The sequence below is a fragment of the Alosa alosa genome, chromosome 19 (assembly GCF_017589495.1).
Source record: "Alosa alosa isolate M-15738 ecotype Scorff River chromosome 19, AALO_Geno_1.1, whole genome shotgun sequence".
In the NCBI taxonomy this organism is placed as follows: domain Eukaryota; kingdom Metazoa; phylum Chordata; class Actinopteri; order Clupeiformes; family Clupeidae; genus Alosa; species Alosa alosa.
In genome coordinates, this window is record NC_063207.1 from 20,415,042 (window position 1) to 20,437,990 (window position 22,949).

Consider the following 22,949-nt stretch of genomic DNA (forward strand, 5'->3'; position numbering starts at 1 on the left):
ATATTTCCTCATTGTTTTCATTGGAAACTTATATCAAAAGATGAGAGATGATATAGAGTAAGTGGAGTGGAAGCGGAGGGCTCTGTAACTACATTTGGGTGATGCCTAACTTATGATGCAGTACCCATGCATAACAGCTTAGGTGTTGTTGTTAGGGCAAAAAGTTTTTGTTTTGTAACAACCCATTCATTTGGTGAATTTGAAGTAGCCTAGCGCCCTTGAGTGCATGTAGGCTAGAGGACCTTGGATAGATTCCACAGCTATTGCCTTTAAATCTAATGCCTCTTTCATTACTACATTCAACAAGAACTTGAATAGTCTACCGATAGTAATGTGTTTTATGTACAGTCCTCTCCTTGCCACTGCAGCCTCTATGTGATCCAAAGCTGCTCTAACTACAAAGAAATCTGCAAAGCTGCTCTAACTACAGAGAAATCTTCAATGATGAAATATATGGCTGGAAAAATAGCCTTTTAGAAACTGAAAGTCACAGAAAGCAAAACAATCCAGGTGTACTGTATTTCGAAATGTTTAGTGATATTGTTTTTAAACCAAATCAAATATTTACATTTGTGTAGCCTACTTGCCGATACTGCTATTTCTACCAAAAAAATAATTATTAGGCTAGCATATAAATGCAATGAACTGGAACACATTTACTTTTTTCCCCAAAAGGCCTAATTCTAAAAATAAATAAAGAGTGTGACATCACTCCCTCCACTGAGTTTTGTTTACTTTTCCCTCAACTCCCGATGAAGTGCAGAGCCACAGTAACATGCTAGCCACCGAGTCTGTACCACTTGCACAGGTTAGGTGAGTTATAAATAAATAAATAATAATAATCACGCCAATGTACACATGAATTTGTAGGGCTAGATGATAGGGTATTAACTATTAACTGTAATTCTTAAAGTAGGTTAATAATCTGTGATACGTGCTTATGTCCTTTCCCAACATTATCTAACCAACCTAGGTTACTAAGGTTAATTTTAAGGTACATGGCATGACTACATGCATACTATGGTGTCTCTCTGATCATTTGTTAATTTCTCTGGCCGCAGTCCTGCCTCTAGCAAAAACTGTTCTGCATTGCTCTGCCTACTTTCTAGTTCCTCTTCTGACTTGCTCAGAGCAACACTCATGCTCCCTGCTCTCTTCACTTCCATCATCCTCAATCACATCTTCTCTGTTGCTCTACATTAAGAATACATTTGATATTTGCCTCTTATCCTAATTATAGCCTAATATAATAAAACACACTAAGATGATTTTTCAATCCAAATGGCTAAACATGGTTTGTTTATAGTATGATATAAGCTCACCTTAAATCCATAGAGAATGATGAGGAGTCTGTTGCTACGCCACTCTCTGATGTGACAGTTTCTGAAACTGAGGGCCATGTCACAATATTAAGATCTGCTTCTATGTAAATCTGATATAGGCTAACTATAATGTTGACATGATATGCAGTTCAAAATGTAGTCAGTCAATCAACCAAGTTATTCATTGAATGTATTGAATGTATACGTGATCTGGTTTACCCTGAATAAGGAATATCTGAACAAATTCTACAATGTGACTCTCTTGACCTCCCCAAAACAACCTCTTGAAAAAGCGACATAATACAGTTGCATGTCCCTGGTGGAGAGAACCTGGTGGAAGAAGCAGTAGGCCTATAATGGAAAAACTGCTTTTGTTTCTGCGCTGCATGTCCTCAGGAATACACAGGGAAGAACCACTGCTGAATGAATGAATATTTAATTAAGGCCTATTGAAACAGAAGATCAAATGACCTTGCTTTAAATCATTATTCCCTGATAAAAATGAAAGTGGAGAGCAGTAGAATGGAAGGTACACACTTGAAACTTCAACTTGTACAACCGGTGAAAATACATTATAGAAATATCAAGTAGACTATGCAAATGCCGTGCTACTATCATTGTTAATGAAAGTGTTTAACTTTTTCTCCCTGTTACTTTCATCTACATCTTCTTTGTTTCCTAAAAATCCTCTTTTTCATGGAAATTCTCTTGCAGGGGAAAACTACTTTAATACAGTTTTGTCTGGAAAGTGTTTTGATAGTATATTTGGTCATTTGATAGCATTTGATATAACATTTGGTCGAATATATGAAAAATAATATTAGACAGCAAAATTAAAAATTCATACAATAAACAGTTTATAGTCATTTTGAAATAAGTTACTATTTTTTAAATCGTCCAACATTGCGATCCAAGTGAACTCCTCTGTAAGTGTGCACCTTGCTTAGGCATATTCATTTTAAAGGTGGTCAGAGTGTTGAATAATGATGACCTGATGGGTATTTCCCAACCCATCTAATCTCATGTTCCCCAAAGAGACCTCCTTATCAGAAATGTATGGGGATGAATGCATGTTCAAATAATAGTCATGCATGCAGGTTGTGCACCTTTTTGGTGTTGGGATAAATTCATCAGCATACATAGGACACTAATCTGACACCAATACAGAATTGTATACAAGTGTCCAATAGCGCAAACAAATGCATGCAAATTCTGTGGCCTATTACAGTATCAGTTGTCCTCAAACTGCATGGGGGTTGGGACCCCTATGAGGGTCACAAGATAATTTCTGGGGGTATCCAGATTGTATGAAAAAAATAAAAATATTGTAATTCTACAGTACACCATCACTTAATTACCATCACCATTTCTAACACACATGCATACAAACAGCGTTGCTGTTTACACTAGGTAGTAATTGCAGCCTTTCTGCAGTTTGTGGGTCATTAGCTGTGGGTTGTTGCAGTTAGGAACTGCTGTTATGAACATGATATTGATCCTATATGTCATACATATTCGTAACACCTGTGATAGCTGCTACAGCAGAAGCCTCATCTACACACTGTCTATGGAGATGGCGTCTCTGAAGTAAAATGATCCCAACTGAAGCCTTGAATCTAAATTGTATCTAAGAACATAGCTGTAAAGCCAAAATTGAATTAATTATTACAGTGCATGAAAATGCACTGTTCTGTTATCTGAAGTCTTCTTCTTCTTCTTCCCACCAAATTTCTGCGTCTAATTCAGCTTCAACCGTTTAACGTAGAAACTTCGTTCAAACTTTGTAACGTAGGTCTTGAAAAGGAGACTTGAGGAATGTATTTTTCACTTTTGTAAACTTTATACTTTTTGAGATATTAATAAAAAACAAGCTTATTTTTCCCCATAGACTTTGTATGGGGACTATGACATCATAATGGGCTAATTAACTTGATTTGCACCTGTATCAACTTCCAGCTGCTCAACTAGGTCCCATCAAAAAGCTAGTTAAACTGATTGCACCTGTATCAACTGCTTTCTGCTCAATTAGGCCAACTCTCTTTGTGTATCTCCATTCTACAAGGATATAAGGCACATTCCATCCAACTTTCTATCCATTCATCCTCTTCAAACCATTCACTCATCTACCCATTAAACTATCCCATCAACATCCATTAAACAATCTGCCTATCAACATCCATTCAACTTTCTGTCTATCAACATCCATTATACTATCTACATTTAACTTTTAAACTATATACTCTATATAAACTATAGGCTTTAAACATACAATCTGGCTCTACAGATCCTGTTCAACTATTTCCTCTGCCCACAACTGTTTCAAAATAAATGTCCTCACTACAATAATTCATTAATAAATAATTTAACTATTTAAACTACTCAACTACGTAACTGTTCAGCCATTTCAACTGTCAGTTGTTATCAACTATGACTTCTGCCAACTGTTATCAAATAAAAGTTTGTTTTGCATTTTATGTTAATATACAGTATGTTTATATTTTTATGCACTGGTAATTTCCTCGAAATTACATTTTCTAGTTCTGTTTGTGGGCAAAAAAGCGCTGGGAGGGTACAGGTGGAGGTCAAAAACACCAATCTGATTATTCTGCGGGGCTCACAGTGACTCAAAAAACCACTGGACTAGTATATCTGATATGTCTAGTACATCTTGGAGAAATAAGAGATGGTTTGTATCCAAGACAGATTCATGTTGCTGGTTGTAACTGTTTATTCTGATTATTTATTGCTTTAATAAATGGAATCTTTGTCAATTTAATTTGGCCTTTACTACAATTTTAATTTACAAAAATCTTCTCTTTAATGTCACAGTGAAAGCAAATTTCTACAAAGTAATGTTAACTAATTAAAAATATATAATGCAAAATAAGCAATTGCATAAATAAGCTTTTTTTCCCATCAAATTGATCAAGATTCCATTTATAAAAGCAGTAAAAGTGGAAATATTCAAGGGGGTGGGGGGTGAATACTTTTTTCCTGCAATTGTGGCAAAGGGTTGTCTGTATGTGAATTCAAATTAACTCTCTTCCATGCTACTGAAGCATCGCGTTGATGAGCTGCAACGTATGGCTAAACCAAAGCCTCTTCCTTCCCATCTACAAGGCAATGAGTATGAGTGATATCTGATTTTGAGCACGCACAGAATGGACAGCCAGGGGAATTTGATGAATATGAAATAGTATTGCAGGTGGCATTACAATCCCAATTGATCACTTAGGTATGTGTATGTGTTGCCAGTTTTCAGTTCCAAAACTGTCTCCATAACCCGGAAACTGGCATGGAAAAGTGTTGCCATCTTTTTCCAGTCTCTTATGGGAGTGTCCAAGCTCTGTTTTGTCTACCACTCTGGAGGGTGGTGGACACTAGGTCAGAGGGAGCCGCGCGGGTTGTCATAAGCTAACTAACTGACAAGCATGACAACCATACTAAACAGCAAGCAATGTGGAAACATTCAAACATCTGAAAAGTTTGTCAGCATGGTCTGTAGATGATTTACACCAAAATCAGGTGCATCACTATAGGAGTTTGTTTCAGCTTTCACTTTAAACATTTTTGAATGTTGAATTTCACAGAAATGGGTGTGTAAACTTTCATGAAAAACAGAATTTTGATCCCAACCTGTGCCATTCCTGAGATATGAGCCAGAACCCTGTGTGTTTCATATTTGTTACTCTTCTTTGCCACTAAGAATTTGCCTATGAAGTTTAACAAAAAGTGAAAAGGAAGTAGACACGGCCATAGGTTACCAATAAACTAAGTAAGTGAAGGTTTACATCATACTGTTGATATGCTGTCATTTGGTAAAGGTCTGCCTGGGAAACTCTTGCTTTAGTGTGCCTTCTCTCAAGAGCATATATCACTGAGCTCGACTATACAGCTGAAGCAACCTGTGGGCCAGCAAGTGGCACGCACACTCGTGTTCTCCTCATCTGCTGATACACAACAACAAGACTAGCTCTGCTCCTCGTTGCCTTCATCCTTTCTTTTTCAAAATGTTCGTTATATCGTACCATACCGTCTTTCTTTAGTGAATTAGCAACCTACCACTATGAGCCAACAAACATAAAAGACCTGTGTGCGCACTCTCTCCAGTGCGCATGCAGCCTGCACTTGTTGAGTTATAACTTTGAGACCTGCTTTATTTTGATTAGCTGGGTCATGAAGCAGTAGGCTTTGTCAGACTCCTTGTAAATTACATTTGAGAGTACACTTAAACATTCGGGGCAAAATGGTCTAGCTACTGTACAGCCATGCAAGATAAGACTGTAGAGGCATTATGGACTACTGAAATTTGATTGTGAAACTATAAAATTATTTGTCAATGATATCAAATATCAGAAAAAATATAGTTTTGTTACCATCTTCTGGAGATGTAGATCAAAAAGGAGAACAACAGCAGCAGGGATCTAGCAGAGCAAAAGCTAAGACTTTATTGGGTAACATTTTATTTTGGTAACACTTTATTTTAATGTGTCGCTGTTACAGTGTACCTACCTAATTAGGTACAGTGGTACAACCTGTGTAACAACATGTACTATCATTGCATTTGCATTATGTATTTGTGGGTACCTACATATAGTTGTTAAATTTTAATACTGAGTGCTTTTACAAAACTTTTTCAAAACTTTTTCATGAGAGGCAAAGAGCTGACCTGAGACCTGCTGGATGGGCCGGGGTAAATCTGATCATGATAGATTTAATATACAAACCATTCTTAGCTCCAGTCAAGGCCCCATTGTCTTCAGTGTACATGTAACAGCTGTATACAGTGGAATAAACCTATTAAGTGTACCAGTTAATTACTTACATGTACATATGACATGTATGTTGTGTCTTCGATGTCTTGGAACAGGTCTACTAATTCACTACATAGTACATATATCAACTGTGTTGGTACACACTTATTGCTCTTTGATACAGTGGCATAAACCCATTAAAATGAAGTGTACCAGTTAAAGCAACACCAAATAACTTTTCCTGTGTTGCATGCACTATTTGTTTATCCAGCACCGGCTTTGCAAATAACAATGTCCACAGACAAGGTAGAATATGTTGCATGATTTTATGAAAGTACGATGTATTGCGACATCAGATGCAAGTCAAATTTATAGTTTCTCATGTCTCATTCCATCGAACTACAGATACAAACTTACATAGTGCGGTTATAGCCGATAGAGGGCCGCGAAGCGAATGCAGAAAGTGCCGTACACCCTGACACGAGCTGATGAACCACTGAAACGATTTTGGAAACATTATTTTAAGGTACAAAATTGTAAGTAAAGTACTTACAATTACATATTACATGTATGTTGTGTCATTGGTGTCTTGGAACATGTCTGCCATTACCCTACATACTGTATGTAGTACATGTATCAACTGTGTTGGTTCACATTTATTACTCTTTTGATACAGTGGAATAAACCCATTAAAACAAAGTGTACCAGTTAAGTACTTACATGTACATATTATATACATCCTGTCAGTGATGTCATGCATCCTGTAATTGATGTGTTGAAACGTGTCTGCCGTTACACCACACAGTACATGTGAATTAGTAGACCTGTTCCAAGACATCGAAGACATAACATACATGTCATAGGTACATGTAAGTAATTAACTGGTGCACTTAATAAGTTTATTCCACTGTATCAAAGAGTAACAAGGTTGTAGCAGCACAGTTGTTACATGTACACTGAAGACAATGAGGCCTTGACTGGAGCTAAGAATGATTTGTATATCAAATCTATCATGACCAGATTTACCCCATCCAGCAGGTCTCAGGTCAGCTCTTTGCCTCTGATGAAAATTTAGGCAAATTGGCAAAGTTTTGTAAAAGCACTCAGTATTACAATGTAACAACTATATGTAGGTACCTACAAATACATAATGCAAGTACAATGGTAGTACCTCTAATTAGGTAGGTACACTGTAACAGCGACACATTAAAATAAAGTGTTACCACACCCATGCCTTGTTATTTTCACTACTAAAGTTACTAACCAGCTAGTCTTGAACCTTACACTATAGTAAGGCCATGGGAAGAGTGTGGTTTATAATGGTCATAATGGTGTGTTTAAGACATCTCAAATCCAATAGCCCTGACCTCCTGCTGTTTCCAAGTCTGACTGTGGTAAAATCTACTTCAGTAGGCCTACCTGCCGTGAAGTGGAACAGGCACTGTCAGTAAATGTCTTTCTCTGAAAGGCTGAACTAATCAGAGGAAAAGTTCTTTTAAAAACTGTTTATTGTGTTTTTATATGTTAGCACAATCTAACTCTGCTCTCAGCGCACTATCTCCAGGCACACAAGTGACTGTTGACATGATCCTTAACATGGATATTATCTGAGGGGTACCTTTTAAGCAAAAAAACTCCAAATTATTCACACACGTTTCATTTTGTTCACCACGAGGGTCAAGGCTGGCCGCAGCCATTACAGATAATGAGTGTGGAGTCCTACTTTAGATGGTTCAGGCTCACTAAGTCACCTAAAAGCTGACTAATGGAATCCCACTGATGGACTGAATGCCAGCATTTTGCATTATTATTATGGAACAGCATAGGCTCAGTGAATGTTAAATATACCTCTGGAATGAGGAAAACAAATGAACTTCCAGCCATAAACAGATTTATATGTATGCCATATGAAACTCCCCACTGAGAGAGGGGGCAAAGGTCATTATGTGTGTATGTGTGTTTGTGATTAATCAGGGTTAGCTGGCTACCATGTCCGTGCATTTTACAATCAGATTCTATCATAATTTCTGCATCCATTAAAAGATGTGAACAAACAAAGCGAGTGTAATCATTTTGCATCCAATGCATTAAAAACATTATGAAGGAATATTTATAGTGACAGGGGCAGTGTATGTAGGTACCTGGTTTGGTTCCACGTATTCCAATATGCCTAATTCTATCATGTATTTAATTAGCATTTCTAGCTTTATTTGTTGTTAAAAAGCACATTTTATTCATACAGTGTGTTAAAAAGCACATTTTATTCATACACAGTATATAAAAATGTACCCATTACCATGTCACAACCTTTGTAAGCATTGTCCCCAAAAAACGAAAAGAGCCCTTAAGCTACTACGTCTTTTCATGACTGAACAGCATTCACTATATAAATGCTTGATTACGCTCTCATTCGGCAGGTATTCACAGTTGCACGAAAGTGTCATATTTTATGTGTGCAAACATTGGTTTATAAGAGTCACTGCAGAGAGGGGAAAAAACTGTTTGCTTCCATTTTTAGACAGCTATGACACACTTTGTTCTCCTAGTGCTGGTACTTCACTGAGTTCAAAGGTGTTCTGCCACTGTTCAGAGTGGCCATAACTGGCTGGCTCTCACCAGTGTTGACTCAAAGCAGCCCACTCAAGCCCTCCGGCGATGACAAATTTTGAGACGCCTGCAAAATCTAAAATTCATAATATGCAACACAGTGCAAAGGAATGGCTTTAAAAGCAAAGTTTAATCTATTTCAACCAGTCACAAGGACTGTTCAGATGGAGAGATTCAAGCAGGGTTAGCACTGGCGTGTTTGAAAAATCCTCCACATTCTTTCGCCAGCAACTAAGAGGTCCCTTTATTTATTCTAATAGAATGCACAGTTGTGAATGCTTCAAGAGCAAACAAGAGCACATAAGCACAACCTCCGAACAAGGGTTTTGCCGGCACCAGCATTAACTGTTCTTTCCAGAGGTTGCAATCAGTCGTAGAAATCATCAGTGTCATCACCAGACTTCCAAGACTGAGGACGCAAGGCAATTTCAATGTCCGAATTGCTGTCATCTGATTCTCCCCAAAAAGCTGCAGAGAAAAAGATACATTCATAAAGATACATTCAAAATGTATTTGCATAGTAAAATAATTTACAATGTCTCGTCAAATGGTAAGATGATCATACATGCATACATATACATACATCATGTATATTTGTCATTAAAGTGTGCACTCCTGTATAAGACATACCTTTTGATTGGATGGCTGAAAGGGCCTCAGCTTTGGTTTTCTCTTTGCTAGAAAACAAAGACACAGTTTGATTACTCATCATGCATTCCTATCCTACATAGACTGAAGCTCCACTGTGTTCATTTGACATTAACATCTTAATCAAGCACAAATAAAGACATCTTTGTAAAAACAGTGTATATCCATATCTGCATAATGGATGCTACAGGGATTATTTTCCATTATACAACAATTGGGTTCTATGGAACTATTTATTGGTTTCTGATTGGCCGAGAGACGTTCCATGAGTTGGAATATCCCTGGACATTTCAACTCGGACTTTGCACAGCTAATAATAAATCACTCCGCGACACAATGTTCTCATCCCAGCCCTCCACTATCTTAAGCAATGGGTTACTCCTTAGCAAACCATAACGAAACAGTGCTTCACCACATCTGTGGATTAAGCCACACAGTCAACTCAATGTAAGTAAGATAGATAAACGAGGATGCTAATTATTCTCAGCATTGTGTATAATATGATTGTCACTTGGAGGAGACTTGTAGATAACTAACGTTAGCATAGTTAGCTAACCGCTGCTAACGAGCTAGCATCGTCACGTCAGGCTGTGTGCACAGTAGTGTAACATTTATTCACCATAAATTAATAAAGTTGAGTGGTTCTGCAATGTAGACTATGTTTCCGTTTTTTGCAGTACCATGTCCCTTACATGACATGGCCCAGTGTCCTTGTAACATGCATGCAGCAAACCTACCTAGATATGAATGTGATTTCAGCACGACTTTCAACATTTCTTTCAAGAAGACACTAACGAAGGATCTGGAATGTTGGTTACCTAGCAACCAAGACGCTGTCTATTGAAAAGGAAACTATTTTTTGATGCGTTAGAACGATGTCGAAATTAACATTTTTAAAAAGTAACGGGATGTTTTCAGATTATTTAGTTTGTGGTAGAATTGTTGTATAAATGCTTAATTAAGCTTAGATTCAGATGGCCAAATAACAGAAACTTCCTTGACTCCTTCGCTAATCGTGCTTAACCCTTTGCAGACCGCACGTTCTAATTTCGGTACCCCAGTACCTATGACGTTCAGTCTAATAACTCCGCCATACCCCAACCAATTTTATCAATGAAAACTTCCTCAAAAACGTCACATCATAGGCTTTCTGGCGATATGATTAGTTAAAGGGATTTGTGGTTGAATTACTTTTACTCACGTGAAGGAAAAATCAAGAGTTGACGCTCCCTCCACTAGAGGATAAACAGCAGGAAGCACTATGCATCGTTGATCTTCACGTCGTCCAAAGGAGAAACTACTGGATCATCTGAGGTAAAAAACAAGTCTTTTATGTTATTACTACTTGTTATCCATGTTATTACTTCAAAATCGTTTTAAAAGTTATTTTTCCTGGTAATTACACCTTGTATGAATGGTCGTAACATAATGCGCGTGTGTGTTCACTTCAGCTGATATGACAGCTTGTATTTTAAATAATAATCGTAATCTTTAGTAAACTCATTATTTTCAGTCATTTTGGGGGTTACTATATGTCAACCAAGATTACAGACCTACTAGGACTGAAACTTTAACGATTTGTTCTATTTTGAACGATTGCTTGCTTGTCATCTGATGATACAGAAAACTAGCTAAGTAAAGGTAACGTTAGCATCAGGAGAGGCTGCAACATGTCCTTGACGCCAGCGTAGTCATGATAAAAGTTCACTCCCCTGCTTCATGACTGGCAACTTTATGTCAAGTACACCTAATCGGTATTTTATTGTCAAATAAACCTTTCATTCCTTTGTAATATGTATAGCACAATTTACAGTTGTTTGTAGCCAAGTTGCTTAGCTTACTTAGATATAAACATCTGACATGAATGACAACGTTAATGTTATGTTACCGACGTGAGTGTGTTGATCACCGATGGTGTAATGTAAGGATTTTATTAATTGACTGCTGTTTTCATCAATACATGACTGAAGATTTGTTAGAAATGTGTCTTAGTATTGTTTAACTTTTAGGCTGTAAGGTTTGCTGCTACGATTATGAGGTTTTTGGTGTGCTATGATGGGAGCTCATACACCCAAGCCTTCTCGTTGACATATCATTTTCTAAGGGGGTGTTTTGTCTTTACGCAACTGCAGTAGCCTATGTACGGTGTGTATGTGTATGCATACGCTGTTTAGATTTTTTCTGTCATATCTCCTGATTCATGTTCATGAATCAATGTTTGCTTGTAAGCTGGTATGCTATGTATAGTTTAGCCAAGGCAATAACACTTATAGTGAGCTCTGAGACTAATGTTACCTCTCCAAGCAATATTGGAGTCCTTTAGTGACAAAAAAAATACTTTTTAGTGAAAAGAGTCATGGTTGGTGGTGATTAAGATTATGTGGAAGTAATGTAAAATAAAACTAAACAACCTATTCACTATCAGACCTGTGATTTTTTGTTATTTTAGATGGAGGGAGAGAAGTACGTGCAACTGAGGTGAAAGTAGCCGACTGCTGATGGCAAACATGACCCCAAGGACCACGATGGCACGATAGCATGGACGGGTAGTTTCTGGATGAAGAGGAAGACAATGATGTGCTAGAGGAGGAGAGTAATCTCCCATCATCCTCAGATGGGTAAGCATGTTTGTGTGTGTGTGTGTGTGTGTGTTCGCCCAACTGGGCGTATGCACATTTCTGGTTGTGATAAGAGTGTTGCTTATAACAATAATGACAGGGATTATAGTGATAATAGTTTGCTTAGATTTGTAATTCAATTTCTAATTTTCTTATCTGACAATTTCTTTATTTTGAGCTTGGTCAAGTCCCATGTCAGGTAGAAAGCACACACTTTGCCTATCCTTCTAACACAGACCGGGACACCAACTCCAGTAGCATTTACACCTCATCGTCTGCTAGGCTTAGATGGACACACACACACACACACACACCAACAGCTGTGATAAAACACACACACCACAGATCTGGTGTGAATGCTAGATTAGTGTATCACCTTATGTGTAGGGGCAAATTATATCGATAATTATATATTGTATCGAAATATATGCTGTATGGTTGTTAAATGTATTGAATTTCTTCTAATGTTTTAATTGTTTATATGTGTGAATGTGAATTGATGCTTTGTTATGCTATAATATGAATTGATGCTTTGTTCATCATGTTAAAGTATTTTGTTGATCTTTGTTATACTGTTGTCTTGTAGTTCTAATAGTTACTGCTTGTTTGTAAACATATGTTTATGTTATTTACCTGAAGTTGTTGTTCCTGATTATTTAATGAAATTGTTAAAGACTTATCTAAATAAAATGATTTATTTCCTCTTTCGTAAACCTAACACATGTGCCAGTGTCTCTTATCGTTGTTTTCATAGTAGAATGAAGCACACGGAGTTACCACCTGCCTAGTCTTTATTTCAGCCTTTATCTTTCCTCCCCACAATTGATTTTGCCTCCTCAGAGTACAGTAAGACATCCTATATTTAGCTATGCATCTTGTTTTTATGGTAAAACATCTTATATTTGTTACGTGACCATTATATCTGTGTATTTTTGGTCAGATGTCAAACCAGGAAAGGAAAACATCCTACTCTTTAAAAATTCTACTTGTTACTGCGACTTGCAGTTATGAGTAAATTAATCATAACTTCTGAACCAAAGGTGATAAATTGATTCTGTTTTTTTTTTTTCACTGAGGAGAACACAACACTGTCTATCTTTCACACACTATATCTACAATAGACATTAGGTGAAAAGTAAGATTCATCTTGACAAATTGATATTTTCGTGTTTTTTGATGTTGAATTTTGAAGGTATTGTTTAAAAACAATGTGTGTTACCCTCAAACTTATTAACTATGATATGTACCATTTTAAAGGGCTAGTTCTCCTGATTACAATGGTGGGTATATCTTATCTCTGTCATGTAGCATGGCCACACAATAAGCCTTTTTGTCTCACAAGGGCATCAAGTATGAAAAAACGGAATGTTTCGTGCCGTCTGCAAAGGTCTAATAAATTTATCATAACTTTTGAACAAAAGGTGATACATTGATTCTGTTTTTATCACTGAGTAGAGGACAAAATTGTGAATCTCCCATACACTCTAAGTTTTTCTCTATCTACAACAGAAATTGGGGGGAAAATGAGATTAATCTTGACAAACTGATAGTTTTGTGTTTTTTGGGGTTGAATTTTAAAGATATTTTTAAAATAATATGCGTGTTCTCCTCAAAATTATTAATTATATTTTATACCATTTGAAAGTGCTATTTCCCCTGATTATAATGGTGGGTAAATTATATCTCTGTCATGTACCATAACCACACAATAAACCTTTTTGTGCCATAAGGCCATCAAGTATGAAAAAATTGAATGTTCGGCGCGGTCTGCAAAGGGTTAAGGACCCTGTCAGGGCCATCTTTCATTCAGAAGTGCTCCTGGCACAGGGTGGCCGGGTTCCCATAGCATCACTGCTATCTCTATGTGAATGGCTGACCTCTGGGAAACCTTCGATCTGCACTGATGCATACAGTAGGCAGGAGCCTGGGCTAGTTGTATCTTTAAAGCAAGCCCTCTTCAGTGTACATCATCACAGTTCCATTCAAGCAGACACAATGTCAGACCATCATCATCACCATCATCTTTTAAGTTATCATATAACCATATGGGCTCTGGTTTAGGCCTGAAGAAATTGTTTTGTTTGTTGGAATACAGCATGGGTTCTGCATTGGCAGTAAATACACCCTGGGGCGCAGAAAACACTATATACTGAGGAGGCATGTGGCATGTGGGTTCACCAAGTGAAACAACATATCTGACAAGGCTCTGTTTGAGTGAGTATGTGTGTGGGAAGGTGAGAACATTGAGTGGCATCTCTCCACCCAGTTTTAATGGCTTAGCCTTGGAGCTGCCCAATGCGGCTATGCAGTAGGCATATGAAACTAATTACACTGACCATGATCCTATTCAGTCACTCTATTCCTATAACACATTTGTGATAAGAGAATTAAAGCCATTTATTTATTTAATGAATAAAAACCTTTTCTAACTGACCAAGAATACCTCTCCACTAATGTGACCCTGCACGATAAATACCAGGCACACATCAGATCGATAACTTTTGTAAAACTTCCTCCAATAGACAATCCTACACAGGAAGCAGCAGAATTGAGTTACTGCCTGAAGGGAGGGAGGTCAACATTCAGATATACACCTGAATAGTACACTGGTACAAGTAACCATTCAGAATGTGTAGAAGAAAGGGATAGGTACTCATAGGAGGAGAGAAATTAAGCACAGCCAGTGACAATGAAAGTGGGTGATGGAAAAAATATATGATTTTATTTGAACTGAATCCAAAACCGGAGAGAAAATATATACAAAAGTGAAAATAAAGTAGAGTACAATATCTCCTTAAAGGAGCAGACAGACACTAGACAAATAACTTAAAACAACCAAAAGAAAAACGGTGAGTCGCACACCCGACTGAAGAAAACACCGCAAATAAATCCAGAAGATCGCAGAAACTGCCGAACAACAGCACATTACATGCATACAGGAAAAAGAAGAGCCCCCCCCCCCCCTTACACTCCCAACACTGGGATTTAAATACACATGTGCTCAGCCAATTAACCAATCACAAGGCTCTCCTAATCAGGCTGGCACTAGCCAGCCAGGGTACCCAATTAACCCCACTAATGGGGAAACAAGGGGAACACAGCCCACTGCGCGACATGCGCAACTCAAAGCAAAGTAGGCCTACTGTATGTACATAGAAAAGTTACATTCAGACAAAGACATAACAGAAACCATGTGCACCTGGTTACTGTCAAAAGTAAGGGTGTCACGATTTCATTTTAATCGATGGAAAATATATCTCAATCTCGAACTTCGAAATCAAATGTAGAATCGATGATTCAGCCATAACCCCCCCCCCCCCCCCCCATGTCAGCATGCATGCAAAGAGACAAAACACACACACACACACACACCTGTTGAACTGCAAAGCGTTAGCTCCGAGCTGCAGCACCGAACTCGAAGCCTCTCCTGCTACTCTAAAATCTCCGGTATGGAAATAGGCCTAGGCTATTTCATTATTCATTCACATCAGTGAACACCAACTTACTCAACTTAACAAGTGAAAAGAAGTTCTAGTTACAGTCCAAATTAGGCCTACTTTAAGGCATAACATGCACATTGATAAGTACAATACTCCATGAACACTAACATTGTGTTTCCTTGTAGTGTGCTGAAACAATCAAATGATCGTTCTGTGTTGTTTCATTTCATGTTCACGTCTATGTTTAATGTCTGCTCTGTTCGCGGTAGGAACGGTTTCAAAATAGATAGATAGATAGATAGATAGATACTTTATTGATCCCCAAATATGTGGTTTTAAAATAGATAGATAGATAAGATAGATAGATAGATACTTTATTGATCCCCAAATATGTGGTTTCAAAATAAAAGCCCCCCAAAACAGAAGTGGAAATTCTTTCACACAAACTTACGTCACAGACCGGCAGGCAGGCAAAACAGGCATTTTACAGTACTTTGGATAGACAATAGCATTTGCATTGAGCTCAATGAGCATCAAACCAGCTAATAGGCTAACTGAAATAACACCCATGCCAATCTCTATGTATGGTGAAGGGTATGTGATGATGTGGGGCTATTTTAATTCCAAAGGCCAAGGTAACTTTATCAGGATGCACAGTATTCTGGATCCATGAAATAACTGGCTTTTAAAAATAAAAATCTGCCTGTCTCTATGGGAATTTAACATAGGGGTGGGAATACTTATGACCCCTGTATTTTAAGGAAGAACAGTTATTTATTTATGATACATTATTCATTCACTAAGAAAATTGGTGTCCTTAAAGGTTAGATATTTCCTCATTTTTCACTTAAGGCATTAAGATCAATTTCCAAAAGAGTTTCCAAAAGGAAGATTTTATTTTCCTCTTTTCAGTCAACTTTAGCATGGGTGCCAATACTTTTGGCCATCACTGTAGCTCAGCTAAGCTAGGCATGAGTGTAGCCTAGTTGTTGTTGTGCGTCGCTGGTGTATTAGTGTAGCTCTGTACTACGCGCTAGTTGGGGATAAGTAGCCAAGCATACAAAACAAACTCCGTGGGTTTCTGTTTCAGTAGATAAATCTGATTTACATAGTGTTTTGTTAACACACATTTTGGTCATTTATACCGACTATCCGCACACTAGCACCCCTTTTTTGTCTGTTTATTTAAGTTTCACCAAGAGTAAACAGGAAAAAAGGAGAGCTAGTGTGCAGATTTTCCTTGTTATTTTTTACAGTATTACTTGTTTACCTATTTTATGGATATACACACGTTATAGTATGTTTGGGTCATTTATACTGAGAAATGTTACCTTCCCTGCCTTTATTTTAGTCCAGATCATCATGTTAGTCAGATCATTATATGCTCCAAGACCAAAGTCAGCGCTTCTACTGTAGCTTAAGTCATGAGCAATAGACAGATGCAAGACATAGTGTGCGAGAAATCACCACTTTATTCAATGGCCAATAGTTTAGACATTGAATAAGTCTGATCGTACACTACCCTGCTTTGGCAGCAATCAGTAGACAGCAGAAGCATCTTCTCTCTTTTCCTCTCTCGCTAGGTGGCCGTTCTACGTTCTTAAAGGAGCCACACTGCTTTACATTTGGAGAACTTAACATAACATAATTTAGAGAACATAATAATAGAGAACAAGAAAGAGAAGAAATAATAATAATGCAAACAAACAAACAAACAAAACAATAAATAAAACATCAGAGATTTACAATTAAGTAAAGATGAGAATTCACAGGATGGTAAGGAGATACATACAACAACACATATGATACAACTAGTGCAGTGAAAATAGGAAGACTGTAAATAGCAGCAGTAGAATGTAAAATAATGTGAAGAAATAGGCTTCAATATAAAAATGAACTAACTAAAAGCTCTCATATACAGGTATGTTTTCAGGTCTTTTTAAAAGATATTTACTGAACTCGCCTGTGTGATGTACAGAGCCAGGGTGTTCCATAGCTTCGGTGCATAATGGATAAAAGCAGCTTCTCCACTTTGCTTGTCGAGCACTTTGGGCACAATTAAAATACTACATGTACCGCAGAGCGGTACAAAATATGACCGCCGCCCAGTCCAGCACATTTTTCCCACAAAAATAAATCACGCTGAAAGGCCTATATGATTCTAACTGTCTCACTAAATTGCATTATCCACACTCAATTCTCACTGGTATCTGCTAGACAAGTACCAAAACATGATTAGTTCATAGATTTCACATGTAAAATTCATTTTATACAAGCCCACCTCCATCTTGCCTGTTCATAATTCTCAGAAATTCTTGAATTGTGTGCATGTGTGCATGTACATGTTTATGTTATGTGTGTGTGTGTGTGTGTGTGTGTGCGTGCGCTTGTGTGTGTGCCTGCGTATGTGCCTGTGTATGCATGCGTACATATGTCTACTGTGTGAGTATGTGTCATACGTATGATTACTGTGAATGTATGTGTGTGCGTGTGTATTCGTTTGTGCACATGAAATGCGTTAACATGACCCCTGGAGGCAAACATACGGAAAAAAATTGGTCATCCTAGGCCCTACAGTTCTCAAGATATTCACAGAGAACTGTGTCTGCCCTACCCTCCTTTCGGGGGGTCCAGTCCAGTGGGGGGGCTACAGATCAAAACGAAAAACGACGGTTCCATGCTATCCATGTGGGGTTACATGCCCACCAAGTTTTGTGTACACCGGTCTTTCAGTGTCCCGGGAATCCTTGTTGGTGTACGTCAGGCCCCCCATGAACGAAAGTACACAAAACTTCGCATGCATTCGGAGGGTGTCATAATGATCTTACACTTTTAATTTCGTGCAGTTTTGACCATGTCAGCCAGAGATATTGTGATGAAAACACCTAATGTTTTGCTTTTTAATTTTTAACTAGGTGGCGCTATACATGAAATAAGTGGTAATGGGATGGGTTGACATGCCCCCTTAAGACCAACATACATAAAAAGGTGGACCTCCTAGGCCCCACGGTTCTCAAGATATTCACAGAAAACTGTCTCCGGCCACCTACAGGCCAGTTGGTGTATAGTAACATAAATTAATTTATTGTGTGGCCCCCCATGAACGGAATTCCACGAAACTTGGCGTGCATACAGAGGGTGTCATAATGATCCTACACTTCCAATTTCGTGCAGTTTTGTCTATGTTAGGTCACAGATACCTGCGATTACAACACCTCATTTTTACTTTAACTTTTTTAATTTTGTTTAACTAGGTGGCGCTATACATGAAATGAGTAGTTATGGAATGGGTTGACATGGCCCCTTGAGATCAACATACAAAAAAAGAATGGTCCTCCTAAACCCTACGGTTCTCGAGATATTCACAGAAAACTGTGTCTGCCCTACCCTCCTTTCGGGGGGTCCAGTCCAGCGGGGGGCTACAGATCAAAACGAAAAACGATGGTTCCATGCTATCCATGTGGGGTTTCATGCCCACCAAGTTTCGTGTACCCTGGTCTTTTTAGTGTTCCGGGAATCCTTGACGGAAATTTGGGCATGCGAAAAAAAAAAAAAAACTTCGCTGCGCGGCGGTCATAATTAGCATTGGAAGATGTAAGGTTCCTTTGTAGTTGATAAGATATTAAAAGCTTAGAGATATATGAAGGTGTTTCAGAGCTTTGTAAGTAATTAACAGAACCTTAAAATCAATTCTATAGAAAACAGGGAGCCCGGTGGTGCTCTCTCTTCCTGGTCTTAGTTAAAAGTTTAGCAGCAGAGTTCCTTTCCAATTTCTTTATATGCTTTTTTGGGAGACCAGTAAAAAATGCATTGCAGTAGTCTTACCTACTAGTGATAAAGGCATGGATTAGTTTCTCTGCATCTTGTTGAGTTAAAAAAGGCCGCACTTTGGCAATGTTTCTCAGGTGGAAATAAGCTGTCTGGGTAACTTTACTGATATGGGGTTTGAAGCTTAACTCTGTATCTAAGATGACACCAAGGCTTGTTACTTCTGATTTAACCTGGTGTGCCAGGTTCCCAAGATTACTAAGAACGGTGTCTCACTTTGATTTTGGTCCAACCAAAAGTACCTCTGTTTTGTCATTTTTTTTAGCTTTTTGCTCATCCACTGATTAATGGAGGCTAAGCATGTGATAAGGGAGCAAAAGCCATCTGGGTTAGTTGGCTCCACAGAAATACATAATTGGATATCGTCTGCATACAGTAGCTGTGGAAGTTTACATTATGCTGACTTATGATGTTTCCTAACGGAAGAATATATAGGGGGAAAAGCAGCAGACTAAGATAGCTCCCTTGGGCCACACCAAAAGGCAAGTCATGTTTTACAGACACATGATCTCCTAATCTCTGCCAGTAATGTAGGTTTGAAACCAACCCAGTTCGCAAGGTGGTGAATTAAAATGCTATGATCAATGGTGTCAAATGCTGCACTCAAATCTAGAAGAATAAGGTTTGAGACTTTGTTTAAGTCAGTAGCAAGTCTGAGATCATTAAGTATTTTTACTAATTTTGGGGAGCTCTTTTTGGGTGTACTATCAAACTTATTACCTATGATACCAATGACCCTCCTTATAGAAGTTACTTTGTTTTTGAAGTCGTCTGCAAATTCGTCGCATCTTAGAGAAGATGCCTGACTGAGTGTGTCAAAGGGTGTTTGATGTAGGAGCCTATCAATGATGGAGAACATCTTAGACTTTTCACTGTTTTCAGCAATTATCTTAGAGAAGTGGATCCTTCTCTCACTACGAACATCTTTATTATAGTTTGCTATTTTTTCTTTTAGAATGGCACGGTGAACCTGACTTAGCTTGTGTACAGTATGTATGTATGTATGTATGTATGTATGTATGTATGCATGCATGTAACAACTATGTATGTATGTATGTATATAACAACTAATTAGTTGTTTGTCCCATACAGATATCCCCTATGTGTCTCTTAAGACTTCACCTTAAGGTAACACTGCACAAATCTTCTCCATACTGACCACATGTACCACTTCCCAGACTAATTTGCAGCAACTGACGTACTTAATGAAGATGATTGAAGAGTTATTACGTGTTAATTGTGTAGTGTGGCTTGGAGAGGAGGATGCTCTCACACTCTGGATAATGAAGTGGGAGTGGAGGCAAAATGGCCTCAAAATAAATAAATAAATAAATAAATAAATAAATGTGTTAATGTAAAGGCATAAATAATCAGCCATATGAAAATGGATAACCAGATGGACAGAGAAATGGGTTCACTTAGTCTGTCATTCATTTGGATGGAAAAATACTGTGTATTGAAAGGCTCTGTGTTAGTGTTTGCGTTCAATTCATATATATTTATATAACATGTCATTACTTTCTACATCTGTGTTGATCCATATAGAAAAAAAAATTGCATTGTGTGCATCTTGTGACCAGGAAACTGTGCACACCGATCCTGCAGGACTGTGCATAGTGGTTCAACTATCTTGTTGCAACACAAACAAGTACCATGCTCACTCACCCCATTCACAGGAGGTTCAGGTCAGCGTCTAAGAGGTGCTTGTGCAGCTCTACTGTGCCCATATCACATCACTTCTCTTCCTGCCATAGACTTCTTTTTTATCAAATGCTTTTAAATGTGTGTCAAGTGACGATGTTATCAACAAGGGGCTTCTTTATACTCTGGCTCTGAATGTGTCCTTGGGTGGACCTACTGTTCAATCTAGATTTAATAAAAGATTTTTAGGGCAGCTACTTTCTTTTTAGTTTATTTGTATTTAAACGTTAAATGGGCAATTTCACAAGGCACCGAGATGGATGGAAATCTCGATGAGTTCAGCTGATTAAGATAAGAGATTCCTGATCTACGGATCACCATAAAATATGAAAGAAAATTAATCACATATATTCCCAGTCTAGATTTTACACCAGTGCTTTACACTCATGTGAATTTGTACAACAGTATGTATCGAAATGTACTATCTGTATGTGCGAGCATATAGCGAGCTCTAGACATTTTCCATGCAGGCAAAAGCACCGCATACAGAGAACATTGTACTATGACAGTTGTTTAGATGTCCATAATGGCTGACAATGGTTTTGGCTGTCATTTATACAAGTATGCTATTTCACATTCGATAAACGTGGCCACCACAAATCTTTCCCTCATCTCCAACTCTAATCTTCAAAGGGCCACAGCGCATGAGAGAGGTTATGAGTGTATAAGAATGCAAATTTAAAGAGTGAACGCTGCCAAGGCCTGATATAAACAGCCAGCAGGAAAATAATAAAAAAAAAAGTGCACATCAGAATGACTGAGTGAGGGGGGGGAAACACAGCAGAAAACTAATACATTTACAAGCCCATGGAGGCCTGGGCTCATCCTATTCCCCCCCTAACAGCTGACATTTACAACAACATTTGGAGTTCTTCTGCCTCCATCATAATGACAATAATAAATACTGTGTTTCTGTGGGGCAAATTGGGCTATTCTTTCCTTTATATAACTTCCATGGGAACAATCTATCAGCTGTTCCACTTCAGAATGGGATGAGGCTGATTTCAAGACTCTGCCATTACCATAGAGAGCTGTGGATGACATTGACCCCTCCAATCTAATATTTCATTTCCATAAACATTTATGCCAGTTCATCTTTGCTGAGGTTCACTTAATTGAGGCAATGATCTGAATATGTAAGACTAGGGCCGGCGTCTGTTTAGCTACGTCTCATACACAGAGGTAAATGTAATGTGTAAAATGATGCAAATTATGGCTTTGACAGAAACACATCGTTTTTCAACCCCCCCCCCCCTCCCCCTGTCACTCTGTCGTGTTCTCCGTTGCAGACTGTTTAGTACATTTGGTGATGTTGTGATCAGACAGAAAAGAGGCCCACTCCCACTAATCTTGCACAGCAAACAAAACCAATGCTCAAATGTAGATTTTATGAGGTGAATTTTACAGTGGTGTAGAGACAGAGAAAAAAATTGATAACAACAAGCGCCATGATAATTATGTCACTGTTGATATATTCCATTGTGATGCCATTATTGCAAGCCAAGTTAGAGCTCCCTTTAAAGCAATACCCACCACCGACAACAGAGGATTGGTTATTATGGATGATGAAAGGGCAGGAAGTCATCTTTGCTGTATAATGTCTTTGGGGAAAATATGGAGTGAACTAAATGACAATAACAATCATACTCAACGCTGAGTTAACATGCTTTGGTATAGTGAGCCAGAAATGAACGACCATCTTTCCATCAGTAATTCTTGGGAAAGGAGGCAAGTGTATAAGAGACCTCTTGTGTTCACTGACATGATTATGTGATGTTTACATGTATTTTTTCTAAATGAATACTAAATATAGCCAATATGAGTGTTTCTAAACAAAGATATGCTCACATACACAAAAACAAACAAGCAAGCACACACACACACACACACACACACTCCAAAGCTGGCCAGATGATTTGCTGTGCTTGCTCTGGCCCCTGTGAGAGCTGGGAGAGCATTGTGAGGTGGCCTTTGCGCCTCCCACTACCCTGAGTGTGAGTGCCCTCTACTGGTTTATGGAGGACACTGACA

General features: G+C 38.2%; 1 protein-coding gene across 2 annotated transcripts in view; it reads right to left on the reverse strand.

Annotated features, from left to right (window-relative positions):
- Window positions 1-8,322: 8,322 nt before the first annotated feature.
- Window positions 8,323-22,949, reverse strand: part of kiz (kizuna centrosomal protein) — a 38,560-nt gene continuing 23,933 nt past the window's right edge. Inside the window, exons 14-15 of one of the 2 annotated variants that reach the window (XM_048227719.1) lie at window positions 9,314-9,360; window positions 8,323-9,151 (exon numbers count right to left, since the gene is read on the reverse strand). In XM_048227719.1, the coding sequence (XP_048083676.1) occupies window positions 9,051-9,151; window positions 9,314-9,360 (148 nt within the window). In that variant the 3' untranslated portion in view covers window positions 8,323-9,050. Of the gene's footprint in view, window positions 9,152-9,313; window positions 9,361-22,949 lie in introns of those variants that run through there. The other variant, XR_007191826.1, reaches the window with a different exon arrangement.